Source organism: Bufo bufo, chromosome 7, assembly GCF_905171765.1.
Source record: "Bufo bufo chromosome 7, aBufBuf1.1, whole genome shotgun sequence".
NCBI classification, from domain to species: Eukaryota; Metazoa; Chordata; class Amphibia; order Anura; family Bufonidae; genus Bufo; species Bufo bufo.
The window spans coordinates 141617581-141644395 of record NC_053395.1 but is presented as its reverse complement, the minus strand read 5'-3'; the positions used below and the strand labels follow the sequence as shown (position 1 = coordinate 141644395).

Here is a 26815-nt window from a genome sequence, read left to right as displayed (position 1 = left end):
ACTTACCTGTACCCTCTCCCATACTGTCAGCCAGTGAGGCAGACCTGCTACTGTGTAGGGAAATCATCACACTGCCTGCATTATGGAAGGAGGGACAAATGTTCTTTCTATACAATAGGCCAAAAACTATTACTGAAACTATATTATAGACTTATTTCAAGGGGTATTCCAACAAAATAAAAAAAATAAACCAGCTGATGCTCACCTCCCCGGTTCCCTGCCACTGCTGTTCTAACGGTACCAGGGTCCCTGTTGTCCTTTATTTCCTGCTCCTACACCAACACCGCAGGAAATGGCTGCGAACGCTGGTGACCCACCTCCTCTAGGAACGGCATTCTCAGCCATTTCCTTCTTTGTCGGGGCAGGAAGTAGAGCACAGCGGGGACGGATCGGGGAGTTGGGCATTAGTTGTTGTCTCTGGTACCCATGCTGGTCTAATATATCTGATGCATACAAGTCAGTGGCAGTTTTCTTATGTGTCACTGGTAATAGGCTTTCATTTCATTAATATTGATGATCTATCCTCAGGATAAGTCATTAATATCTGATTGGCAGGGGTCCAACTCCTGGTAGCCCCGCTGATCACCTGAGGACACCTCCTTGTATCTCATCAAGCACAGTGCTGCCCATGGGATAGCAGCTGTGCCTGGCATTGCAGCTCAGCCCCCTTCCCTTGACTGGAATTGAGCTGTGCCTAGGTCATGTGACCGATGAACGTGACGTCACCTGGCCTAGGGTCTCTTCAAACAGCTGATCGGCTCTTTTTTTTTCTTTTTTTTTAATACAACGGCTTCGTTCACACTGTTATCTTGGTTTCCGTTTTTGAAGGAGCCATGACGTATAACACATCTGTTTTTATACATTGTGTAATGGATCTCGACTGACCTCATAGACGAGGTCACTACCTTGCACCCTTGCAATAGACCACATCATTCTGCCTGTCAAAATTGTAGGAAATCTGGTGGAATTTTTCTATTATACATAAATGTAATCTATATTTCTGTAATTGTATGTTTGCTTGTGTTCTTTTTCCTTTTGACATCCGTAGACCCTATAATATAATTTGTTGATTGTGTTTACGCAGTTTCAAATGTTTTTGTGGACAACCTGTTCATCAGATCATTGTCACCATCATCCACCACTACTCTTTTTGTGGCAGGTCTTTTCTTTGAAGTGCTTCCCCCACCCCCCTTTTTAATGTGGAATTTCGAATATTTGTGTTGCCTGCCGTCTCAACCAAATGCTCTGCAAGTTGTGTAGCAGTGAAGGGGTTAAAACAATTGGGAGATTCTGATTAGGCCTATATTCTTCATCTTGCGTTTGATTTGGTTTTTCAAAATTGTGAATTACTGGGAGCACAGTAAAGCCCCACATCTGAAGAAGACTGGGGTTCCTGGTAAAGAAGACTTTATCCTAATGCCCCGACTATTTGGGATGACGTTTAGAGGTTTATTTTTTTATTTATTTTTGTTTTTCTTGAAGGCGACACTCACCCTATCGCACATTGGAGCCTGTGCGGCCCCCTGTCGTTCCAAATGACTATGTACCCAGCCCCACACGTAACATGGCTCCCTCACAGCAACAGAGCCCTCTTAGAACAGCTTCAGTCAACCAGAGGAACCGCACATACAGGTATATGTAAGCCATATAAGAGATGGTAGCATATTTCAGGTTACTGGAGTAGGATGTTTTCAGTAAAAAATAGCAAGAAAATGTACATGAAAGAAAAAAAGCAAATCTAAAAATCAGACTTTGGCCTAAGCTTTCTCTTCATTTGGTCTAGATCTTCCTGATCACTTTCTGAGAGCTGTCACATTTAATGTGCTATATGTTCTTCAGTGACTGCTCAACAGCAAAGTAGTAAATAGTAGATTTTGAATAAATGGGTCCATTCTTTTTTCATTTGTGCCCCAATATCTTGGCCTTATTTTCTTAGTGGTATGCTTTCTATGCATTAAGAAAAACTCATTCATGAACTCCTTCACTACTACAGAGCATCAGGAATTTTCTGGCCACTGCCTGTGCTTCAAGAAATGTTTTGTGCCTAATGTTTTATCATGTATTTTTGTGTGTTTTTATGTTGACCCTTCGATACCTATGTCATGCAGGTCTGTTCCTTTGGGGTCATTTTGTCTGTTTGTTCCAAAAGCATGTAATTCCAGCCCTTTCCAATATGTCTGTCTGCATATTCCCCTATACAGGTATTCGAGCTTGTTAAAGCCTTATGCACATGACCGTAATTTTGGTCCGCATCTGATCCGCGTTTTTTGTGGATTGGATGCGGACCTATTGAATTGATTTGTCCTTTATGACGACTCGCAAAAAAGGTAGAACATGTCCTATTCTTGTCCATTTTGTGAACAAGGATAGAACATTTCTACGGGGGTTAGAAGAAAAAAAACCCAGCAGGCATGCACATGGCTGAGATCTGTGTTTTGACGACCACAAAGTAGATACAGTTGTGTGCGTGGGACCTAAAACTGTAAAATTAAGAGATTAAACAAAACTAATTGTCGGGATGAGCGAATCGACTTCTGATGCTTCATCCGAAGTCGATTCACATAAAACTTTGTTGTAATACTGTACGGAGCGGGAGTGGAACCGAACGGAGTTCAGTATCAAGGTTTTTTAAAGTAATAATTCACTAAGTTATTACATGCAGTAATAACTTTGGCTCCCGCTCCGTACAGTATTACAACAAAGATTTATGCGAATCGACTTCAGATGAGGCATCCGAAGTCAATTTGTTCATCCCTAATTACTATATGCACCGGGATTGTCATGCTAAAATAGGGAATGGCATTCTTCAGAAAAGGAAAATTTGATCATGTGCTCAGGGTATTGAATTAAAATCCATACTGTATAGATATACAGTAAGTGAATCCTTTAGAATTGCCCAGATTTCTGCATTGATGACTAATAAATTGTGGTCTGATTGTTACTTAAGCCTAAGAGACAAACAGCTGTTCATTCATGTCTTTTTATTGCGCACGTTGGGACAGATTTACTACTACTGTCTAAAAGTAAGGCTACATTCACACAAACATATCTTGTTTCCGTGTCTGTTCCGTTTTTTTTTTTTTTTTTGCGGACAGGATGCGGACCCGTTCATTTCAATGGGTCCACAAAAAATGCGGACAGCACACCGTGTGCTATCCGCATCCGTATATCTGTTCTGTAGCCCCTCAAAAAAAAATAGAACATGTTCTATTCTTGTCCATTTTGCAGACAAGGATAGGCATTGTTACAATAGATCCGCAAAAAAAAGGATGTCATATGGACATCATCCTTCTTCATTATTATTATTTTTTTTTTTTGCGGATCCGCAGTTTGAAGACCTCAAAACACATGTGAATGTAGCTTAAGACTGCGTAAGCTTAGGGTACATTCACACTTGCGGTAAACTTTTCCGGTATTGAGTTCCGTCCTAGGGGCTCAATAACGGAAAAAACTGATCTAAGTTTTATCTTAATGCATTCTGAATGGAGAGCAAATCCGGTCAGTAAGCATCAGGATGTCTTCAGTTCAGTCACTGTACGGTTTTTGGACTGAGAAAATACTGCAGCATGCTGCGGTATTTTCTCGGTCCAAAATTCCGGAACACAGTGCTGCAGACTAAAAAAAAAAATACCTAGTAGCCATTGGCTCCTGAACTGAAAAAATTTAGGAGCCAAATTAAATTTTTAGTCGCCAAATCGAAACCGAATCCAAATTTTGGTATCGTGACAACGCTACGCCGATCAGATCGGCATAGGGTTGTTTCAATACCAAAATTTTGATTCGCTTTCGTCACCATAAAAAAGCATTGCGATACTCAATACCACGCAAAAAAAAAAAAAGAAAGCTGCGTGCATTTCACATTTTATGAAACGTTCGGCCCATAATAGAACAGTCCTATCCTATTTTTTGGGGTGACAAGGTGACTAAAAAATGGAAAATCGCATGGGTTTTTATTTATGTCTGTTACAGCGCTAACCGCATAGGAGATATTTTTTAATAGTGTGGACTTTTCGGACGCAGCGCTATGTAATATGTTTATTTATTTATTGTTTATATATTTTATATGTAAAATTGGGAAAGGGGGGATTTAAACTTAATATTTTAGGGTACTTTCACACTAGCATTTTTCATTTCCGGCATGGAGTTCCGTCACAGGGGCTCTATACCGAAAAATAACTGATCAGTTTCATCCCAATGCATTCTGAATGGAGAGTAATCCGTTCAGGATGCATCAGGATGTCTTCAGTTCAGTCATTTTGACTGATCAGGCAAAAGATAAAACCGTAACATGCTACGGTTTTATCTCCGGCGAAAAAAAACTGAAGACTTGCCTGAATGCCGCATCCGGCATTTTTCCCCATAGGACTGTATTAGTGCCAGATCCGGCATTCAAAATACCGGAATATCGGATCCGTCCTTCCGGTCTGCGCATGCGCAGACCGGTAAAAATGTGTAAAAAGAAGATACAAGACGGATCCGTCTATCCGCATGACAAGCGGAGAGACGGATCCGTCCTTGCAATGCATTTGTGAGACTGATCCGCATCCGGATGCGTCTAACAAATGCTTTGTCACATCCAGATCAGCGGATCCGGCAGGCAGTTCCGATGACGGAACTGCTTGCCGGATGACACTGCCCCAAGTGTGAAATTAGCCTTTGCTTGTGTTTTTTTTTTTCTTTTTTTTTTTTATACTTACTATTAGCCCCCTTAACGGCTGGAACCCATGTCCTATTCACCCTTAGGCCCCTTTCACGTGGGCGAGTTTTCCGCGCGCGTGCAATGCGTGAGGTTAACGCATTGCACCCGCACTGAATCCGGACCCATTCACTTCTATGGGGCTGTGCACATGAGCGATGAATTTCACGCATCACTTGTGCGTTGCGTGAAAATCACAGCATGTTCTATGTTGTGCGTTTTTCACGCAACGCAGGCCCTATAGAAGTTAATGGGGCTGCGTGAAAATCGCAAGCAAGTGAGGATGCGGTGCTATTTTCACGCATGGTTTCTAGGATGAAAGTCTATTCACTGTATTATTTTCCCTTATAACATGGTTATAATGGAAAATAATAGCATTCTTTAATACAGAATGCATAGTAGAAGGTCAATTGAGGGTTAAAAAAATAAAATAAAAATTAACTCACCTTCTCCAATTGATCGCGTAGCTGCCCGTCTTCTGTTCTTTCTTCAGGACCTGTCAAAGGACCTGTGGTGACATCACTGTGTTCATCACATGATCCATCACCATGGTAATGGACCATGTGATGAGCTTAGTGACGTCACCACAGGTCCTGAAGAAAGAACAGGAGACCGGCAGCTGCGAGATCAATTGGAGGAGGTGAGTTAATTTATCCCCAAAAATTTTTTAACCCTCATTGGCACTGCGCCACTAATGTTTTTTATACTGGGGTGGTGGGGGGCCCACTGCGCCACCAATGAAGGTAACTGACCTGTTAATACAAATACAGGAGGCGGGTGCTGGAATCAAATAACCGGCACCCGACCTCTATGACAGCTGCGATGAGCCGCAGTTAACCCCTCAGGTGCCGCTCCCTGTCATAGAGGTCGGGTGATGGCTATTTGATTCCAGCACCCGCCTGATGTATTTGTATTAACAGGTCAGTTATCTTCATTGGTGGCGCAGTGGCCACAACCCCTCCTCATCCTCCTCCCGTCTCTCTTCTTATTGGCGGCGGCAGCACAGGGGGGAGGGAGTGACTCCTCCTCCTCTGCGCTGCTGAGAAGAACATCGGCGGCGGGGCAGAGAACTATCATCTCCTGTGCCCCGCCGCTGTATTCAGAGCTGCGGCGGCGGATCTAGTCGCAAATGACGACAAGACTAAAAAGTCTTGTCTCCATTTGTAAATTCTAAGTCGTATTGGCGACCATTTTGGTCGCCATCTGGAGCCCTGGAACACTTGCCGGAATGCCGGATCCGGCATTATTTTCCATTGAAATGCATTAATGCCGGATCCGGCCCAAAGTGTTCTGGAAAAACGGATCCGGTTTTGCGGTCTGTGCATGCGCAGACCTTTAAAAATGTGAAAAAGATAAATACCGGATCCGTTTTTCCGGATGACAACCGGAGAGACGGATGCGGTATTGCAATGCATCTATGAGATGGATCCGCATCTGGATCCGTCTACAAATGGTGTCCGTTTGCATACAGATTGCCGGATCCGGCAAGCCGTTTCAGCGACTGAACTGCCTTATGGAATCCAACAACGCAAGTGTAAGAAGTACCCTAAGACAGACAGTCTTAAACTGCTCCAGGTTTATCATAGTGGCCGATGATGTCTAATTATTGCACCTTTAAAATGTCTAGTCTAAGTTTATGCCACCTATAAGCTTGTTTCGTTTACTCCACAAATGCCTAAAAATGTTGGCATACAGGGGCACATTTAAAGGCTATGTACACCTTTTGGGAGGGCATTTTTTTTTTTTTATTATTTACATTGTACTCATTTTGAGCTAAAAAAAATTTTTTTTTTCAATTGGTCTTTATTAACAATATGGAATCTTGTTTTGTTTACATAGCTGACATGCTCTACCAGCTGCCTGTGGATTTTTGGTATTTTCTGTCATCTGAGGAGCAGACAGACTCCTTATCACTGCTCTCAGACATTATAAACACTCATCAAAGCTCAATCCCTAAATAAGTGTTTATGACCTCTCAGTAGTTTAGAGCTAAGGGTTTTTAGATGATGGCACAAAGTGAAAGTACCAGTTACACAGTTCGAAAAACAGTTAAGTCTTTGTGACAGAATGGCTCAATATTTCTAATAATGGCCAAATGAAAATATGATTTTTTTTTTATCCAAAAATGAGTAAAATGTAATCATAATCAAAATTTGCCTCCAAAAGTGTACATAGCATTTAAGCCATGCTCCTCTTGATGGACAAGGCATAAAAAGATCTTTAAGTATCTAAAAAAAACTTGATAAATGCGGTGCAAAGCATGTAATTGCACAAGAAAAAAAGGCACATTTTCAGTAGTATATCTGCTGCACTGATACACATCCACAATGCAGGGAGAAAATGTGAAACTTTGAGTTAAATAACTTCTTCAAGTGCTAATGGGCAGAAGGGGTTTCAATAAAGGAGATAAGATTGGAAGTGTTTTTTTTTTACAGCTGCTTTGCCATTAATTAAAGGCACACAAAGCATAGTCAGGAAGACTGGTTAGTGTGAACAATGCTTGGGAAGATGGAGAAGTTACAAAGATGCACGAAGGTGGAAAAGGCTGCAAAAGCATTGCTAAAGACCTGGGTATACATCAGTCCACAGTTAGACAAGTTATCTACTGAGAAAATTCAAGACTTTTGCTGCTCTCTACTAGGGGCATCCTGTTAAGATCACTCCAAAACCTCAGCAAGCAATTATGAAAGAGGTGAGAGAGAACCTACAGAAAGAAGACTGTATACTGCAAAAACCTCTGTTCATGTGTGCAAGAAGAACAAGAATGTTGCTCAAGGAAGGATACCACAAAGGGAGCCGGTGCTGTCCAAAAAAAAAACAAAAAAAAAAAACACTAACCACCTAGCTGTTTCACAATGCTTCTGGGAAAATGTTCTATGGACTGATGAGACAAAAGTGGAGCTTTTTAGCACAAATGCACAATTCTGTGTTTGGAGAAAAAGAACACCACACCTCGTCCCAACTATGAAGCATTGTGGAGAAGGCATCATAGTTGATGGCTGCTTTGCTGTCATTAAAGTTTCTCACAAATTAACTTCTACTTTTGCTGGGCACAGTGTGCGGATCCATTCCAGCCTCCCCCAGTGCTCAAGTCTGCCTATATTGACTTCTAGCCGCCCCAGTGTGCTGCTCCTGCACCCAGCAATTCTCCCAAAACCTGGGGGAGTGTTCTAATATGGGCAATCTGCCACTACTATACTGTTCTAGACTTCCTTTCCCTTACTTCTAGGCTAATCATCAGGGAGCCCTATTTTAATCCTACATGGTATGTAAGAGACAGTTTATTCTCACAGCACACAGATCTAGGACTCAGAATGCATATTATCATGGCAGCATAGAGAGAGGGAAATAATTACAGGTCAAAGAAAACTGTTTATGGGGGAGAGGGAGAGTTTGAGGGGAAAGATCCAGAACACAAGAACAAATTGATTACAGCACAGACGGCAAGGACTATGTAAACTGATGCAGTGAAGGATGCTGACTAATAAACAAGCTACAACCAACACATGCAGAGTTACTCCAGCACTTCATAAATAAATTCTGTTATGACTGGAGTAAGAAAGTCACTTACTATGTGCTGGAGGGAAGATGTGGCTTTCATACACAGAAAACTGCAGTCTTAGATGCTGAGCATTCTGCAGTGTTAAAAGCACTGAGCCCCGGATAGGGAAGGGACCTCTGCACTGAGCTCAGAAACACGCTGAGCTCTGGAGAAAGAAAGGCACGACCATGTCCTTCTGTGCTGCGAAGGATAGGATTCAACTAGTAACACTGGATGGACAGCAAAATTGCTAGAAGGGGGCACCCTTGGTGCCAGATTAGTCAAAGTGATTTACAGATTTGTTCAGGTTCACCTAAAACGACCTTTGAGAAGAAGTTGTTTGAGAAGTTCTCTGTTTCAAAACATTTTACAGGAGAATGTAAGGGGAGTGTCGATGACCTCAAGCACTGTGGGCATAAAAGTAATACAACTAAAGTAGAAGATTTTGGAATGGGCAAGTCCATAGTCCTGGCTTTAAAGTAGTTTTCTGGGCTCCTGATATTGATGACCTATCCTCAGGATAGCACAAAAACAAGTGAGACTGCAGCAAATTCTCCATGGTTTCCTATATTAAAAGTGGGTCCATAAAAAGGTACAAAGTGCAAAAATAGTGCAACGTTTCGACTAATCCAGTCTTGGTCAAGCGCAGTTAAAAAGTTGCACTATTTTTGCACTTTGTACCTTATTATGGACTAAGAATAAAGGAAAACATTTTGTTTTAGGGCTGTTGATCTGCGTCTGCTGGCCGGCTTGTGCATTCCCGGTGGAGGTCTGGAGGGGATAGTGGTGCTGCTCTCGTATTGATTATATATATATATATATATATATATATATATATATATATATATATATATATATATATAATAAATATATAAAACGAAGAAGTAGGACTGCACTCCAAATATGTGGTAAAAACAGCAGTGATTTATTCACCCATAATATGGCAAGTCTTGCGACGTTTCGGCTCACAAGAGCCTTCCTCAAGCCTTGAGGAAGGCTCTTGTGAGCCGAAACGTCGCAAGACTTGCCATATTATGGGTGAATAAATCACTGCTGTTTTTACCACATATTTGGAGTGCAGTCCTACTTCTTCGTTATATATATATATATATATATATATATATATATATATATATATATATATTATATATTATATTTATATATATATATATTATATATACATATACTCAGGATAGGTCATTAATATCCTCTTAGTGGAGGTCCAACTTCCCCCACCCCCACTGATCAGCTGTTCCCGCCACTGGAACTTGCACTTTGAATGGAACAGGAAGCACAGCTTCCTCCAAAGTGTTGTGGCCATGCTGGGTTACTGTAGCTCCTCTTCCATTGAAGTGAATGGTGGGAGCTGAGCTCCAGTATCCCTGCACCGTGGATGTTCATGATACAACGGTTTGTATGTTATTAGTTTAGTTACATGGTGTTTGTAATTGTGACTTGGATAACCATGTTTTATTAGTAATCAATGCAGAAATCCAGGTAATTCCAAAGGGTTCACTTAATAGAGACAACTGCTTATCTCACATCCTTACTTTTAATAACATACACAACCAGGAAAGAATGGTGAAACATCACAATTCAGCAGGGTGGATAAGAATAAAAATTTGTAGTCAAAATGTTGTGACATGAAGGTATTGCTTCTGCCTCCGCAGCTTACCTGCAGGTATTTGGTCATGGTTATACACTACTCCTGGACTCTTCACCGTTGTGTATAAAGGACCTGTTGAAGTCTATTGGCAAAACCTGCCTTGCCACAGAATATTGACCAGTCAGATATGTATACGTCCAGTATATTGACTCTGCATCTATTTCTTGTAGCAGCAGTGGCAGTAGTGGCGGCAGCCATCCTAGTAGTCGGAGCAGTAGTCGAGAGAACAGTGGAAGTGGTAGCGTGGGCGTTCCAATTGCTGTCCCCACTCCATCTCCTCCAAGTGTCTTTCCAAGTAAGTCTTGAATGAAGTGTAGTATAATGTGCTTTAAAGTATAAGGTACAATGCAATTTAAGAGATTTTTTTTTCACTAAAAAGTGAAAAGTCATCTTTGGTTTGAGTGTGCTAAACACAAGCCGATACCCAATTCTGATTAACTTGTTTCCATCCCATCTGTTTACAGGCAGCTCTTTGCGCTGTTGCTTGTCCAGACCAGTGGCGCATAGTTCAGGCAATATTGGACTATAAAGGCCTCTTCACACACGAGTTTGTTCTGGCATTTTTACTCACTAAAAAAAAAAAACTCCAGAGAAACCACTTTTCCATACTGCCTGGGGTTTTTATGGCTTCTTAGTGTCACTTTTTTTCTAAACAGCTGGATGTATCACCCCCCTGCACCCTCCATAGAGAGGATGATGTCAAAATTCCAGAAAAGGCTCCAACTTGCTGCATTAAAAAAAAAAATGTCAGATACCAAAAAAATATCACCTAATTAACAAAAACGCCACTAAAAGCCTGTGTGTGAATGACCCTCGGGAGTGTTGTTTAGAGGATGGTAGAACACTGGCGGATATCATCATGGCTTTAAAGGAGTTGTCCTGGCTTTTTGTGAAATCCGTCCTTTGTACTATCATGTGGAAGGAAGGATCTTTTAGTTAGTAGTTACCCCCGCTCGCTCTGCCGATGCTGAATAGGAAAAGTGCCCACACCCGGTTGGGACCCACAGCCTGTGTGAGTGCAGCAGAGACTGTGGCATGGACGGAGGAAGGAGGGCTAAGTACTAACGATCAGGATAGTACAAAGGGCGGATTACTTAAAATGCCTGGAGAACCCTATTAATTATCTCCTTTCCATGTTGAAACCAGATTTGTGACAGATGGCGTTTTCATGTTTTAGTGGAATTATCCTGAAGAATCTATTGTGTTGCTGCTTTTTTTTTTTTCCTTGTCAGACTTTTTACCATTTTTCATGGTTGTACAATTTAACAATAATAATGTTTTTTATTTTTTAATACTCATATGTAGTTTTTGTTTTCAATAAACTAGTCTGTACGTATTGTTGAGGTATGTTTTGCCATTAAAGACCCACCAGTCACATGTAATCATTCACAGTACCCCCTAACCTAACTGCTTATATTTTTCCCCATGCCACCTCTACCGATTGAGTGGTTTGTCCACCATCTTGGTTGTAGAAATCACCATTTGGACACAGTACCTCTGGCATCTGTATGTCCCATGATGCCTTGCTCAGACATAGGGACATCCATATGTCTAAGGTGCAGGAGAGGCTGTAGACTGTGCGTGTCACAGGCAGTGTGCATTGCAGACAAACAGGGAGGGGTGGCAATAATTGGCTGGTAATAGACTTGTTTGATATACAGGAAGCAGCATTGGGTTAAATGTACCATTACATGGCGACTATTCTGCCAGTCGCAGCGACGACCATATGGTTTTATAAAGCGTATGGACCAGAGTTATCATCATGTGACTACCCTTTACTAGTTTATTAGATAGGAAAATAATGGGCAATTTTTGAATATTGATACAGGTTATTGTACAGTTTTAGCCTTCAAATTTTCTTGTAAAAAAAATAGTCTGTTGAATGCTAGTGTTGGCAATATATTGACCCCTGCAGTCATTAAAATAAAGGACGACATGCCATTTAAACATATTTCTTTACATAATTGTTAAGCTCTAGTTATTGAAATAGTATAGTTGTTCAATAACAGATCAGTTGGGGCCCGATTCCCATCCTGTTCCTCAGCCTGTGATGTCACGTCCATCAGTCAAATGGCCTTTCTGCAGAGCGCTCCCATTCAAGTGAATGAGATTATAAAGGGGTTGCAGGTTCAGAGCTGAACCCGGACATATCCCCATTTACACCCCTCCGGCCCCTCTGACCTGAGCATCGGAGCATTTCATGCTCCAATGCTCTCCCTTGCCCTCCGCTGCATCGCACAGGGTAAGAGCTTGTTTGTTTATATTTTCACACTGCTAGGCGGAGGTTTTCACCTAGCAGTGTTGCCAGTGATGTCATCGGCACTGATGGGCGGTCTTTATTGCTGCCCTAGCCGTTTTACTGGCTAGGGCAACGCTAAAACCCGCCCATCAGTGCCGGTGATGTCACCGGGCTCACTGCTAGGTGTAAGCCTCCGCCTAGCTTACCCACTGGATCTCTATAAAAAGCCCTTGCCTTGCATGATTGAGCGCAGGGCAAAGGAGAGCATCGGAGCATATCAGAGGGGCTGTCTGGGTGAAAATGGGGATATGTCCAGGTTCAGCTCTGAACTCGAACAACCCCTTTAAGCTGAAATACCAAGCACACCCACTATAGCATGTACAATGCTGTGCTTGGTATATTGTGAAGAGGCCAGAGCAGCTAGCCTAGGGGATCCCTGCATCCTTGTTTCCAGGAGTTTGACCCCCATTTATCTGATATTGATGACCTCTCCTGAGGATGATTGATGATAATTATTTAACTCCTGAGAAACCCCTTTAATCTACTTTTGTTACAGATATGCATTTACTCCTTTACACCTTGTTTTTCTTTAGTATGCTCAATCTGACCCCTCATTATGTGTTTTCTTTTGGTATTTTAGTAAAAATGGTTGTAATCACCACATGGCCTTTTTATGCATCACAAGTGGCATAAACCAGTTGAACTAATAAATGTAAAATGTGAAATGTTAATATAAATGTATTATAGAGAATGTTTGTTTCAAAAAGTTTAACTTGGTGGATTAAACCGGACAGATTGCACTGAGCGATGATGCCATCTGATGGGTTATTTTGCCCCTAATTAAATTCATTTTTGGGTAAATAAGAAAAATCTGGAAGTAGTTTCCTCTTATGGCAAAACAAACCTTAAAATGTGTACTTTTTCTCCCCCGCATGAAATTTCATCTGCGACTGGCTGTGAATGATAGCAATACCGATTTTACTAAACTCCTAACACTGAGCTTCATGAAAGCATTTCTAATCCCACCTAACATGCTTTCTGTATTAACTTCACATCTTCCTCTCTCCACGTAGCCCCTGCTGGCTCAGCTGGCACTCCTCCCATCCCTGTTACCCCCACTCCTGCCCCTATCCCTCATGCTCCTGCTGCTGCCCCCCCTTCCTCCTCAACTACCCCAGATGCTGCTGCAGGAGCCCAATCCCCTGCTGCTGATGGTTTCACCTCTCCAACTCCCCCTGCTGTTTCCTCTGCTCCTCCTACAGGTGAGTGCGTGAGCGTCTTTAACGGTGTGACTTGAAGTGGAGCACACGTCTAATTCCAAGAATGCACGTTTGCATGGTGAATATGTGTTTGCACAGGGACCTCATTCCTGTGCTTCATGAGTACATAATGAATCTGTCCTGTCGTCTACACTTTCCTTTCTGTAGAAGTTCCCTGATCACAAAGGCTTGTAGGTCCATTATTTCCATAAGATTAGCAGACAATTCAACAACTGCAAAGAGAAAGACAGACAGGTCAAACAAAGAACAAGTTAGCTCAGGATATATATATATATACATACATACATACATACATACATACATACATACATACATACATTCATCATTCGTCTGCCACCCTGTATTTCATCCACTTTTACCAATCATGTAAAAGTAGTGACTAGAACTTTGCAAGCTGCAGGGACTTCTAGTAATGATGACTGATTGTTCCTGATAATGATTAGTATTAATTCTCATCAATTTCAGTTTGATTGTGTCCTATTTTGAAGGTGTCTCTTTGTAGAAGGCTGATATTGTAGTTAATATGCCTTTCCAGGACATCATATGCATGCAGTTATAGGGTTTTATGACCAGTTTACATTAAAGGGATTCTGTCATGACATTTTAGGTCTATAACCTAAACATATGGCCAGGTCCGTACTAATAACCTGAATCCGAAACTGTCCTTATTAAATATGCCTGTGGCTCTATTAGCACATAAAACAGGTTTTTATAACCTGTCATTCACCTACCTAAGGTGCCCAAGGGGACGTCGCTTCATACAGTGTGCCCGGCTGCACCCATCTCCGTCTGGTGCCCAGCGCCGCCTTCCCAGTTGAAATCGCTGCCTTTCTCACCTCAGCCCCGCCTCTGCAATCGTCCGGTCCCTCAGGTTATGCCTAGTGCGCACGCGCGGGATCTGGCAGAGGAACCGGACGATTGCAGAGGCGGGGCTGAGGTGAGGAAGGCGGCGATTTCAACTGGGAAGGCGGCGCTGGGCACCAGACGGAGATGGGTGCAGCCGGGCACACTGTATGCAGCGACGTCCCCTTGGGCACCTTAGGTAGGTGAATGACAGGTTATAAAACCCTGTTTTATGTGCTAATAGAGCCACAGGCATATTTAATAAGGACAGTTTCGGATTCAGGTTATTAGTACGGACCTGGCCATATGTTTAGGTTATAGACCTAAAATGTCATGACAGAATCCCTTTAAAATGGGAGGGTCGATTATTGATATCAATGGATACTTTTTTTTTTCCCCAAATGGGCAATGGGTACATACTCACTCCAGTTTTAGCCTTTAAATGTTCTGGATTGGTTGATTACCAATATCCATGGATACTTTTGGGGCAATAAGTAGATCTATACTTTAATAGACCACAAAAGAGTTGTTCGTAGATCATCGCCTAGTCTTTGTAGGGTCCATGGAGGGCAATAAGTAGATCTTCACTTTAATAGACCACTAGAGAATAGATTATAGATCATCTCCTAGTCTTTGTAACGTTATAAAAGTGACACTGATGTACCTATCAGCACCGTGTAGAGTATGGTACAGAAAATGCAAAAACAATAGCACTTCTCCCATCGTCCCTTTATTTCCCTTCATCCTGTTTTGTCTCCTTTTACAGTCACAATTGAGAAATATATTAAGAAAGCATCTCTGTGTCGCAGGAGCACAACAATATTCCCCCGTCCTCTGCCTCACTGTCAAGTGACAAGTAGATGAAGCAGGAGCCTCCCTACTGTGTCCTGTCTGCAGCAGGACAAAAAGATTGTTAAAACCCACCCCTTTTGCTAAGCCCCACCCCTCCGATTATCTCCAGCTGAAGATGCAACAGATCGGATGGAGGGTAACGCCTTTGTCCTCTGCAAGACTTCAAGAGTGTTTGTCAGGATAATTCAGAAAAGGCTGCAGTCTGATAAACTGTGAGGGCAACTATTCAGTATTTCTTGTTTAGTTTTAGCATCCATTCCTAAATGTAGCGTTGTATTGGGCAGGCAGATTACTTCAGCAGGGCAATGTGACTCATTAGTTCTAACTGCTATTTAGAACATAGAGTACAGCGTAGTAATAATCAGCATCCTATTATTTAATTTATCTTTCAACATGATAAATATTAATGATGATGCATTATAAAATATTCTAAATTATATATCAATTTACTACTTAGACTACTATATTTCTTTGCAAGCCCTGATAGAAAATTCTGAAATCCTGTAAAGGTCTAGTATTTGTCTGCAGCATATCGAGGTACATCATTTGTCCGACAGTAATGAAAATGTTGCTTTAAAGTGTAACTGTCATGTTTTCATAAATAAATTAGCATATGTTACTGCTGCAACATTATTCATAAAGCAATCTTTAGTTTCTTCACATGCTGTTTTGAACCCTACAATATGAGGACCTTCTCAAGATGGCTCCTCTGCCAGTTCTCTGAGGCCAAAACTGCTTTCCCTCACTTCCCATACACACTTGCCATAGCCAGCAGCTTCCTGCCAGCCAATCAGATTGGATTACTGAGACACGCCTCCTTACTCTGAAGCCTAATGCAGGCATGCAGTGTGAAGGACCGCCCCTCTGTCTTCTGTTTACATTAAGTTGGAGACAGAAAAGCCCTAGCAATGGTCTTAAGGGACCAGTAGAAAGGGACAGGGGACATTGATGAAGGCTGTTATTATAAGGTAGTTACAGATCTTTTGACAGTCATTGACGGACTCTAATTAACTAGCAAATAAAATAAAAAAATGACCGTTACACTTAAAAACTGGTGCCTGACACTAATAGCAGCCTGTTTTTCAAGAGGTTTTATCTGTCACAGTAAAGGCCCCTTTACAATGCTTGATGGAGCAGATGATTGTTGGGAAGGAAGTGTTCGTTCCTGACAATTACCTGCTCGTCAGTGAAGGAGACCACTGTATTTACATGCAGCCATCTCCTCTACAGTATGGGGAGAAGTGATTGATAATGCCATCACTCGCCCTCGTACAAAATCATTGTTTGCTGGTAGCAGTACTAGCAGAGCGTGATTACACGGCACTGCCTGTTGACGGCAAATTATGATTTAAGTGACCACACCAACGATCTATTAACCGATGAATCATTTTGCTGACTCGATGGGTAATCGGCGACCCCTTTGCTTCGGCAGATTATCGCTAACGAGCGTTCATATGAACGCTCATTGGCAGTAATCTGCCCGAAAATCCGGCAGTCTAAAGGGGCCTACGGTCTGGTAAACATGGTCTATATGACAGCTGCATTTCCCAGACTGACCGTGGCTTGTCTGACCTGAACTTCCTACATTGTAGTGATTTATAATGCTGTGAGTTCTATCCCAATCATGGGTCTACTGTCCTGAACTCATTGCATCATGTAAGTATGGGACAGTAGATCCACTGGAACCATACAGCATTGTAGATCACTAGTTCAGGTCAGCAGAACCATGGTTGGTCCAGAAAATGCGGCTGTCACATGGACTGTATTTCCCAGACCGCACACCCTCGTGTGAAACTGGCCTAAAGCTGACGTGAGAATGGGACCTTAGTCTCCATGATTTGTTGTATTACTTTCATGAAGAATTGGGCCATCTATAAAACATACATAAACAACAGATGTATTCCTTATTTTAAACACCATAGTGGTGAACACAGCATTTCTTCCTTCCTTCATTCCTTCATTCATATACTCATTCATTCAGTGCTGTAGACAGACTGCTGTGTCTGTATACCGTGGTGTCTTTTCACTTTGCTTATACTTTGCATGCTGTCAATAATTTTACAAGTCTAATAATCAGCTATACAGATTATAGTGCAGTGTATATATATAATTCAATACTTTTTTATATGTAGTTGTGTTTTTTTTTTGTTTTTTTTTTTTAGCTCATTCTTCTCCCTACAGGGTTGTGGCCTGTTTCCTGTTATACCATCTAAATGAGAAGAACTGTGGGATTGTGTTGTTATTCTTGTACTCCAGTTTTCTGGTGTACAACAGTTGCAAATTGACATGTTTTAACCACCCTAACCTCAGAGTGGGCGGGAGGTTCACCCGCAGGCCGGACACATTTACCAATAACTGGTGGACATTACACCTGAAATCTACACAGACTCTCTTGCTGGGGTAAATTTCATTTTGTGGCACACAGAGCTCCTGAAGATGTGCCGTAATGATTACCCCTTAATAATCCTGGTGCATCGTAAGCCAATGGGGTTTATTATTAAGACTGGCGTAAGAAACACCAGTCTAAATACATTCCCACCCACGTGTTATTTGGTAGCACTATATCTCACACAAGCACTGTACAGATAAGGCATGTCATGTAGGGAACGGCTATCGTCCCATTCACATCATACTATTTGTGTGGAAGGAAATTTCATAATCATAAATAGTATTTATGGGGAAGATTTACCAAGTTAAATGCTTCAGGATTTTGGCTTAATTTATGCCAGAAAACTGCTGTACAAGCTGTGAATCACATTTGTTATGTGCTGTAGACGCATTTTTGTCTCGTTCTATGATAGAATGACTTAGGCAAGAGTATCTAAGGATCTTCCAAATTTATCATCTGGCATGAATCCGTTTGATAAATTTGTCTCAATTTTACACTGCCTACTTGTTAGACAGAATTGTAAATATTCCCCCATTTTTAAAGGGTTTTTTCCAAATTTTAAGAAACTTGGCACAGTGCAGGGGGTGTTAAAAAAAAAAAAAAAAAAAAAAAAAATATAGAAAGAAATAGAAACCATTACAGAGCTTTTAAATGTCCTGCCAATCCAGCACTGTTCTCCAGTCCTGTGGCCCCGCTGGTCTTGCAGTGATGATGTCATTCTCAATCATTCTTGTGACCACTGCAGCCAGTCACTGGTCTCAGAAGTATGCATGAATGGGATGTGACTCAGGCCAGTAATTGGCAGCAGCAGTCACATAAGTCACTGTGCAATCAGCAGGGGCCAGACGATGGTCCTGGAGCAGCAGGTTTTTTCCCCTCTGTTTTATACTGCTTCCTGCTCTGTACCAAGTTTATACAAATCTCAAAACCTCTTTAAGCAAAAAGATGCTTAGTTCATTCTGTTTCCAGATTTGTAATTTCTGGCAAGATGTCACTTTTTCATTAATCCCACAGAAAATTCAGATTTGCTAAAACGTATTGGTTATCCACAACACTGTGTTTGTTTGTTTTCTTGCTTCTTTTGTACTTAACTTGTTGTACTAGAGCTCAAAACAAGAGAAAAAGATCTGGTAGTTTTTCTGTCTTTCATCTAGAAAATGTGGTTAATTTTATCTTCTTTTGTTCTATCCTCCAGGCCATCCTGCTCAGTTTTACAGTATGAACAGACCAGTGTCTCGGCACACTCCGCCAGCCATAGGAGGCTCTCTTCCATATCGACGTCCTCCATCAATGACCTCACAGCCAAGCCTTCAGAACCAGATTAATGGAGGGCCTTTTTATAGCCAAAATCCGGGTACGAAGGTGTTCCTAATGTGTCGCTGAGAGGTCTAAATCAGTATTGTTGTTATTGGTATAAACATTCCTTAAAGGGGATGGCCGGGCTACATTGATGACCTGTCCTCAGGTTTGGTCATCAATATCAGGTCGGCAGAATTTCAACTCTCGGCACCCCGGCTGAAGGGGACGCAGCGCTGTGCCCTTTTCAGGGTTTTACCTGCATGCTCTCTCCCATGTAGTGGTGGTGCATTATAATTACAGTTTCCTGACTCATTCACTTTAATTTAAATAAAGCTGTAATTACACTGCACCACTGCTACAGGGGAGAGTGGGTGATGGTAATCATCGACGAGGGCACAGCGCTCACCATGGGTTGATTGGTGGGGGAGTCATATCCCCGCCAATCTGTTATTGATGAACTATCCTGAGGATAGGTCATAAATCTCTTTGGCCATGTTTATAGGCTGACATTTTAGATGTCACTTTTTAATTGTGGAGCTCCTTTTTTTCCTTAGATTAATATTCTCTATATTAAGTGGCCTACTATGACCTACTATAGCTTCACCTATGTGTATTAGAAGCAGCTGAGCTTTTGAACCGCATTTCTATGGGTTCCTCTAGTGAGGTTTCATGGCTAGAACCATATAATTTAGCGGTAGTTCTAAATACTCTATAAGTAGGAGAGTATTAAAGGGGAATGGCTCTATAAACGTAAATCTGACACAATGCAGCGCCTGCTTTCCTTTGATTGCAGAACAATGTTTTTCTCTAGGTCCCCCGCACTCAGTACAGGTAGTTTCCACAGTTGATATGGTAATTACTGAATGAACGGACAACTTGCCAATCGCCATCACCAAATATTAATATGGCAGGAACCTGAGCCACTCTGACACTGTTCAGTCAGCGGGTTATCACTGGACTGTTCTCTGCTGTTTTCAGCATTTTTTGGCTTATCACATGTCTTTCTACCATTATTCCCTTAGGTTTCTGGTGTGCAGGCTGCAAATGATCAGCACAGAGTGGGTTGGTAAGTGACAGGTAGTCAGCCCACAGGAAGATGCAGAAGCTGCAGCCAAATGCAGGGCTGGAACTTCTGCCTGACCTTGGCACCTCCGGATCTCCTCCACTGTCCCTGCTGTGGGCTGGCAGCCTGTTGCTCACCTCCTGCTGTTCATTTGCAGCCTGCAAACCCCCGAGGAAGGCTGCACAGTGCCTGCGCTGCCCAGTTTCACACTCCATTAACACTGAGTGATGGATACAGCGCGTTTTCAATTTATTCATTCATTACCATATCAGGATCGAAGTGTGGGGGCATAGGGGAAAAAAACTGCTGATTCAGATGAACTCCTGATTACGTGGCAAGTCCTCAAATTGATATGTGATTTATTGAACAGTTATATGATTTTTTAAGGTTACCTCACTTTTTTGTTTAGCCATATAAAATGACATTCAGATTATGATACATAGCATTTCATGGTAAATGTTGTTACCTGTTACCCTGTGGATTAGGCCTTATTCACCCGTCAGTGATTTCCATCAGTGATTTTGAGCCAAACCCGGAGTGGAGGCTACACAGAGATGAGGTACAATGGAAAGATCTGCACCTGGTCTGTGCTTCTGACCAGCACCTGGTTTTGGCTCACAATCACTGACCAAACACTGACTGTGTGAATAAGGCCTTTAAACATGGGAGACTTCAGTAATGTAGGACCTTTATCAAGAACATACTCCCTTTTCCTGATGAATATTCCCACATGGCTGTATTTGCAAGCACAAGTAATTTTCATAGACAGTTGGCCCTTAGTAATAATCACGACCTGATGTCTGCTGGTTTATTGTCCATTCCTTGAAGGTCTGCCGCCATATGGTCAGCAGTTACTGTTCTGTTCCTTCCTCCAGGTTCTCTACTTGAGGATTGTCTGTGTGATACAGAAACCAAGGAAGTTTAGTGTTCTTAACTGAAGGATAGTTTGGCATGTTTCCACCATTTCAAGCTGTCCTTGGGGGTCAGAGGTTGTAAAGAATACACCAGGAATAGCTTTGCATTGCTTGGCAGTTGCCTTTGTTACACTGACAGTAATTGATGGTATAAGAATATACAATATCCATACTTCTGAACTGATATTAGTCATAGGTAATACAGAATCAATAGTGTCTCCATCTTTTCACTTCACCAGTTGTCACCTAGATGTAAACTATCATAGTTTGCCCAAATATCATTCCTTTTACAGGACATCTAAGCTAGACTCGATTGGGTTTACAGTTAAAGGATATAGTCACTTTGTGTAGATTTTGTAGTAACAATATGTTTCTAATTGGGTTTAATAAAAAAATGTGCTTTGTTTGGCTTCTGCAGATGGCTTCTATTCTATATACATTACGCAGCAAGCTGCAGAAGGCTGTTCTGTGAGACGCTGGTTGGTTCAGTCTCCAGCCTACCTCCCAGCTTTCCAGAATCATCTTCTGTGCTGATTCAGGAGAGAAAATGGTCTGGAGGCAAAGTCATCAGTCATCCAGTCTGGCAGATGTGGCACAGGACAGCATTCTGCAGCTTGCTGTGTAGTGTATATACCTGCATTTCAGTGGCAGAAGCCAAACAAAGCAACATTTTTTATTAAACCCAATCAGAAAACTGTTTAGCACAAAATACATGCAATTTAATATTAAAAAGGGAACCTGTCAGCAGGAAATGTACTGTTAAACCAGTCCCCATGCCTTGTAGGGCTAGCTCAGCTAAATGTAATGATTCCTTTCACTTAGTGATCAGTTGTTTTATTCTACAGGAAAAGTAGTTTTTCCTCCAGATTAAAGCAATGGTCACTAAGTGAAAGGTCTCATTACAATTAGCTAAGCTAGCCCTACAAGGCATGGGGACTGGTTTAACAGTACATTTCCTGCTGACAGGTTCCCTTTAAAGCAGCATTCCACTGTGGTGGTAGATGCGTTTTCAAGGTAGGACCGCGTTTTTTTTTGTTTTGTTTTTTGAGATGTTGGATTCTTCACTCTAGCACAGAACCGTCGGCATATTCGGACACAGAGAACTAAATCGCCCTCCACACAAATACTCCTCTCTTCCAACACAATCCTGTGGGATATCGAGAGATCGCACCAATAGTGAAGTACTGATAGTTCCAATCAGGTAAAAAGGTTTTATTGTTCTTCTCACAAAGCCACTCTTGGTTAAAAGCTCATCACAAATATAAAACACTGCGCTTGATCAGGGGCTACTGGTCAACCCCTTTTGGGGCTGTCTTAAATTACCAAAAATATCCACCCATATTTCGTGTTCAACCAATCACAAAGGTCTTGGTCCAAACACTAAAAAAATTTGGTAACGATACATAAAATACATGTAGGAAAACCAATAGAAATGCATAATAAATAAAATAAAATTCATCCTGAGTAATAACATATGGAAAACCAATAAAAATACACAGTGAATAAAACAATTCATCCTGAGTAATACAACATGTCATTATAACAATCCGGTGGAATATAGATATAGTTATGGATTAAGTGTTATCAGGTTGAATAGTGATGGGATTTAGAAATATTAGGCAATAATAAAATAGTGCCTTTTGATTCCACCGGATTGTTATAATGACATGTTGTATTACTCAGGATAATTTGTTTTATTCACTATTTATTTTTATTGGTTTTCTATATTTTGTTTCATTTTATTATATATTTCTATTGGTTTTCCTACATGTATTTTATGTATCGTTACCTTTTTGTGTTTGGACCAAGACCTTTTGTGATTGTTTGAACACAAAATATGGGTGGATGTTTTTGGTAATTTAAGACAGCCCTGAAAGGGGTTGACCAGTTGCCCCTGACGAAGCGTGAAAGCGAAATCCGGGTCGGGCAGGAGTAGGAGACGGTGTTTTGTATTTGTGATTTAACCAAGAGTGGCTTTGTGAGAAGAACAATAAAACCTTTTTACCTGATTGGAACTATCAGTACTTCACTATTGGTGCGATCTCTCGATATCCCACAGGATTGTGTTGGAAGAGAGGAGTATTTGTGTGGAGGGCGATTTAGTTCTCTGTGTCCGAATATGCCAACGGTTCTGTGCTAGAGTGAAGAATCCAACAAAGCTAAAAAAGCAGCAAGGTCCTTCCTTGAAAACTCATTGACTGTCTGTGTGAACGTTGCCCACTTCACATTTGGGACCAGCGACGTGCCGAAGTGTTTTTTATTCATATTGACACTGTGGTGGTAGGGCTGATTCACACAGTTGGGGTCGGTCCATGTGTCCATCTCCCAGACCGACTGTAGCTTCCCTGACCCAAACTAACAGCATCATAGTGTTTTATCATACAGCCAGTTCATATATCATTGTGGATCTGCAGTACTGTACTCATGATAATGTCAGTGCAGTACAATAGAGCCACAATCAGATATGAACTGACTGTTTCATAAAACATTGATGCAGTTTGCTCGGGTCAGGGGAGATGCGGCTCACACATGAACTGTGTTTTCCAGGCTAACCATGGTCTTGTAGATCAGCCCTTACCCATGTGGTAGATATTTTATGATTGCTCTGATGCCACATGAAAGCGGCATCCCATGTAAACGATCAGCAAAAACGACAGGATTCCTACCCTGATTTGTAGTAGTTCAGGTATACATAGTTATTGAGTAGGTAATGGAGGGAAGCAGTATGGGCATTCTGTAGGAACCTGGTAGGTTTTTAAAAAGCATGTAAAAAAAAAAAAAAACACCATTTAAGTGTTTCTCTTTTTTGGCATTTTTTTGCAAATGTTTTGCGCCATTTTTATTAGTGTGCATGCATTTTTCACGGTGTTTAGGAAGTTTAACTAACCAACCTATGGAGGAAAATACCAGAAAAAATGCAATCTTTTAAGTTTGCTGCGTGTTTTTGTAAAAAAAAAAAAAAAAAAAATGCAACTGTCCCCAAAAATGCTGCAGAAATGGAAAAAAACAAAAATGTATTCATATTAAAATTCTTATATTCACTATTGTCTTTACAATAACATCCGGCTGCAGGGTGCATGATTCAAGCCTCAGGTTGCTGCCATACTCCTTTTTGGGGACTTTTATTTTTGGCTTGTAAACAGAATGAAAGTCATGCACTTTTACAAGCATTTTTTTTGTTTTTCTTCCAACTTTTTTTTTTTTTCTATACAGAAGTTTATGGAAAAACACCTGGAAAGGATTCTACACCCATAGCATGCACCAATTTTAAAAAAATGCCAAGGGAACAAAAATCCTAAATCGCAACTATAAAAAGCTGTGTTTTGTAGGGCTTTTTCTAATTTCTTACTGACCAGTGTACAACATTTGGCTGCACAGGTTTTGCTCAATCCCCACTGAATCAGGGCTTCTGAAGACCTCCGTGCAAAATAGCTAAAAAATGTAAAACTTGTTGAGAGTTGGTTACAGTTCCACTGCTGCCTTGTACATGTTTAACATGTAATAAAAAGCCCTAATAAATTCTGTCTAGTAGATGTGTAAACAAATGATTAAATTACATGGGTTAATGCCAATGGACGTCAGATTAGGCTGGGTTCACATCTGCGGTTTTGTCTCCGGCAGTCTGTTCCCCTGATGGAATAGACCGCCGGAGTTTACAGTGTCCGGCACAGCCGGATCCCCATTCACTATAAAAGGATCCAGCAGCTATTTGGCCACTTACAGGCGTATGTGCCAGCTTTCAGCTGGACAAAATATGCTGCATGTAGCATTTTTTGCCAGATACAGTAAGTTCCAGCAGTCTGTTCCTCCGACAGAACAGACTGCCGAAACTAAGGACGAAGATGTGAACCCAGCCTAACAGGGCTATACATGTTTGGTCATGCTGGGTTTTCTGGGTGTGTGTGTTTTTCCTCTCTCGTTCCTTTTATATAGCAGTCAGGTGATTTCTGTTCCCCTGTGTGAGAGCAGGGTATAATAGAGGGGGAGAAGCTGAGCTGTGTGATTTGTAGGTTTGGAGAAGTAGTTCTGAGTGAAAAGCAGAGTCAATTTTGACAGGGCTCCTGGAAGAGACAATGAGTGTTCTGAATGCTCCACCCCCGCACTGTGATTGGCTGCCTTCTCTGCATGTGGGCGGGATAAGCTGGACTCTCACGGTCTCTTCTAGGAGTCCTGTCAGGATATCCTCTGCCTGTATATCACAGAGCTCAGCTTCTTTCCCTCTATAATATCCTGCTCTCAGATAGGTTCACTTTCCGCTGTGAAGTCATACATGTGTCTATCTTTACAGGCAACCATGACTGTCATCTACTGGACCAGTGTCTAAGTTAAAGGGGTTTTCTGAGATTTTTCTCTGCATAGGTCATCAGTATCTGATCGGTGGGGGTCTGACATCTGGGACCCCCGCCGATCACCTGATTGAGAAGGCACTGGCGCTCACCGTATCGCTGCTGCCCTCTCACAGCTTTGCCTCCCAGGCCATGTGATGTCATGTTCATCAGTCACGTGGCCTAGACACAGCTCAGTCCTATTGAAGTGAATGGGGCTGACCGCAATGCCAGGCACAGCCGCTGTACAATGAGCTGAGGGCACTGCATGCGCCGTTGCCTTCTTAAACAGCTGATTAGTTGGGGTCACGGGTGCCGAACACCCACTGATCAGATACTGATGTCCTGTCCAGAGGGTCGGTCATCAGCTAAAATATCGAAGAAACCCCCTTTAACTAGTTCAGAGAATGTCCAGTAGCTGTTCTTCACTAAAGTTTGTGAACAATGCTTGACTGAACTGAAAGATAAGACTTGCAATTATCACATCTTGCCGAGGTGTCATGCACTGCTGTCTTATTATTTCCTCACCGATCCTGGTTTTCCGCCTGACAGCTTGCATCATGATCTCTCCCTTTTTTGGCAGATGCCTGTGTGTTATATCTGACAATTTGATATGTGTTTTTGATTTACAGCATAGGTATACTTTGCTTCTTTTTATTATGAAGGTTTGAATTATAGATATGCTAAGTGAAATATTTCTGTAAAACTTATTTGTCATTGGGGATGGCCATGACCTTTCCGTCAGATTTGGCAGTATGTTTTTGGTCTTGCCAATCACAAGGGTATTCGTCTACTCCAAAGTTGATTGTGTAGTACGGAGGTAGCATGCTCTCTGTACACCGATACCCCTTGATTATTTCTCAGTAGGGCATGCTATCCCACCGATGAATGCTATGTTCTCACCTTGCCTGTTCTGCATGTGTACTGAATATGTGTGAAGTATATGATATATGCTCACATTCGATTCACCTACCCCCTCTAACTAAATTTGGAAAGCAATATTTAAAGCCTTTCATCTTTGGATAGGCTAGGAAAGGGACAGGCATACACTGTTACCATTTCTAGATATGGCTTTAGCAACCTTTGAATCCTCTATTAAACCTATTCCTGTATGATATGTTTTTATTTCTGTAGATCTTCTTACTTTGGCTGTGAATTATGATGGTATAATTTATTAGTGAGTTCATATAGCAAAATTTGCCTTGCCTGCCTGAAAATATATCTTATCCAGCCAACCAGGACCCTGCTCTGTACGGACAAAATGGCTACCTACAGATCGGTCGCTCTTCCTTTTGGCTTGGCTGACAGCTACTTTACTTACTTGTTTCCCCCTGGAGCATTGAGTGAAAATAAGTCTCCATACACCTGTTGGGTCTCTTCAGTAGGAACCAACACCCCCCTAAACTACGGGACAGTTACTTGGAGGATGAATATTGTTGACCTTTCTTGTGATTCCTGAAAAGAAATTCACTAGGTCTGTGATGGCTAACCTCCGGCACTCCAGCTGTGGTAAAACTACAACTCCCAAGATGTACACTTGCTTGGCTGTTCTCAGAACCCTATAGAAATGAATGGAGCATGCTGGGAGTTGTAGTTTCACCACAGCTGGAGTGCCGGAGGTTAGCCATCACTGCACTAGGTCCTAGCTTAGAAGAGACATAAGAGTCATCTTCTAATGTGACGACCTCGTCTAGGTGAGCGTTTTGGA

At 41.7% G+C, this 26815-nt stretch overlaps 1 protein-coding gene across 15 annotated transcripts in view; it reads left to right on the top strand.

Annotated features, from left to right (window-relative positions):
* Positions 1-26815, top strand: part of ABI2 (abl interactor 2) — a 110254-nt gene that overhangs the window by 55314 nt on the left and 28125 nt on the right. For 4 of the 15 annotated variants that reach the window (XM_040439851.1, XM_040439846.1, XM_040439848.1 and 1 more), the window contains 4 exons: positions 1483-1632; positions 10074-10198; positions 13216-13404; positions 18702-18860. In XM_040439851.1, the coding sequence (XP_040295785.1) occupies positions 1483-1632; positions 10074-10198; positions 13216-13404; positions 18702-18860 (623 nt within the window). The remainder of the gene's footprint in view (positions 1-1482; positions 1633-10073; positions 10199-13215; positions 13405-18701; positions 18861-26815) is intronic. The other 11 variants (XM_040439855.1, XM_040439857.1, XM_040439853.1 and 8 more) reach the window with 3 other exon arrangements.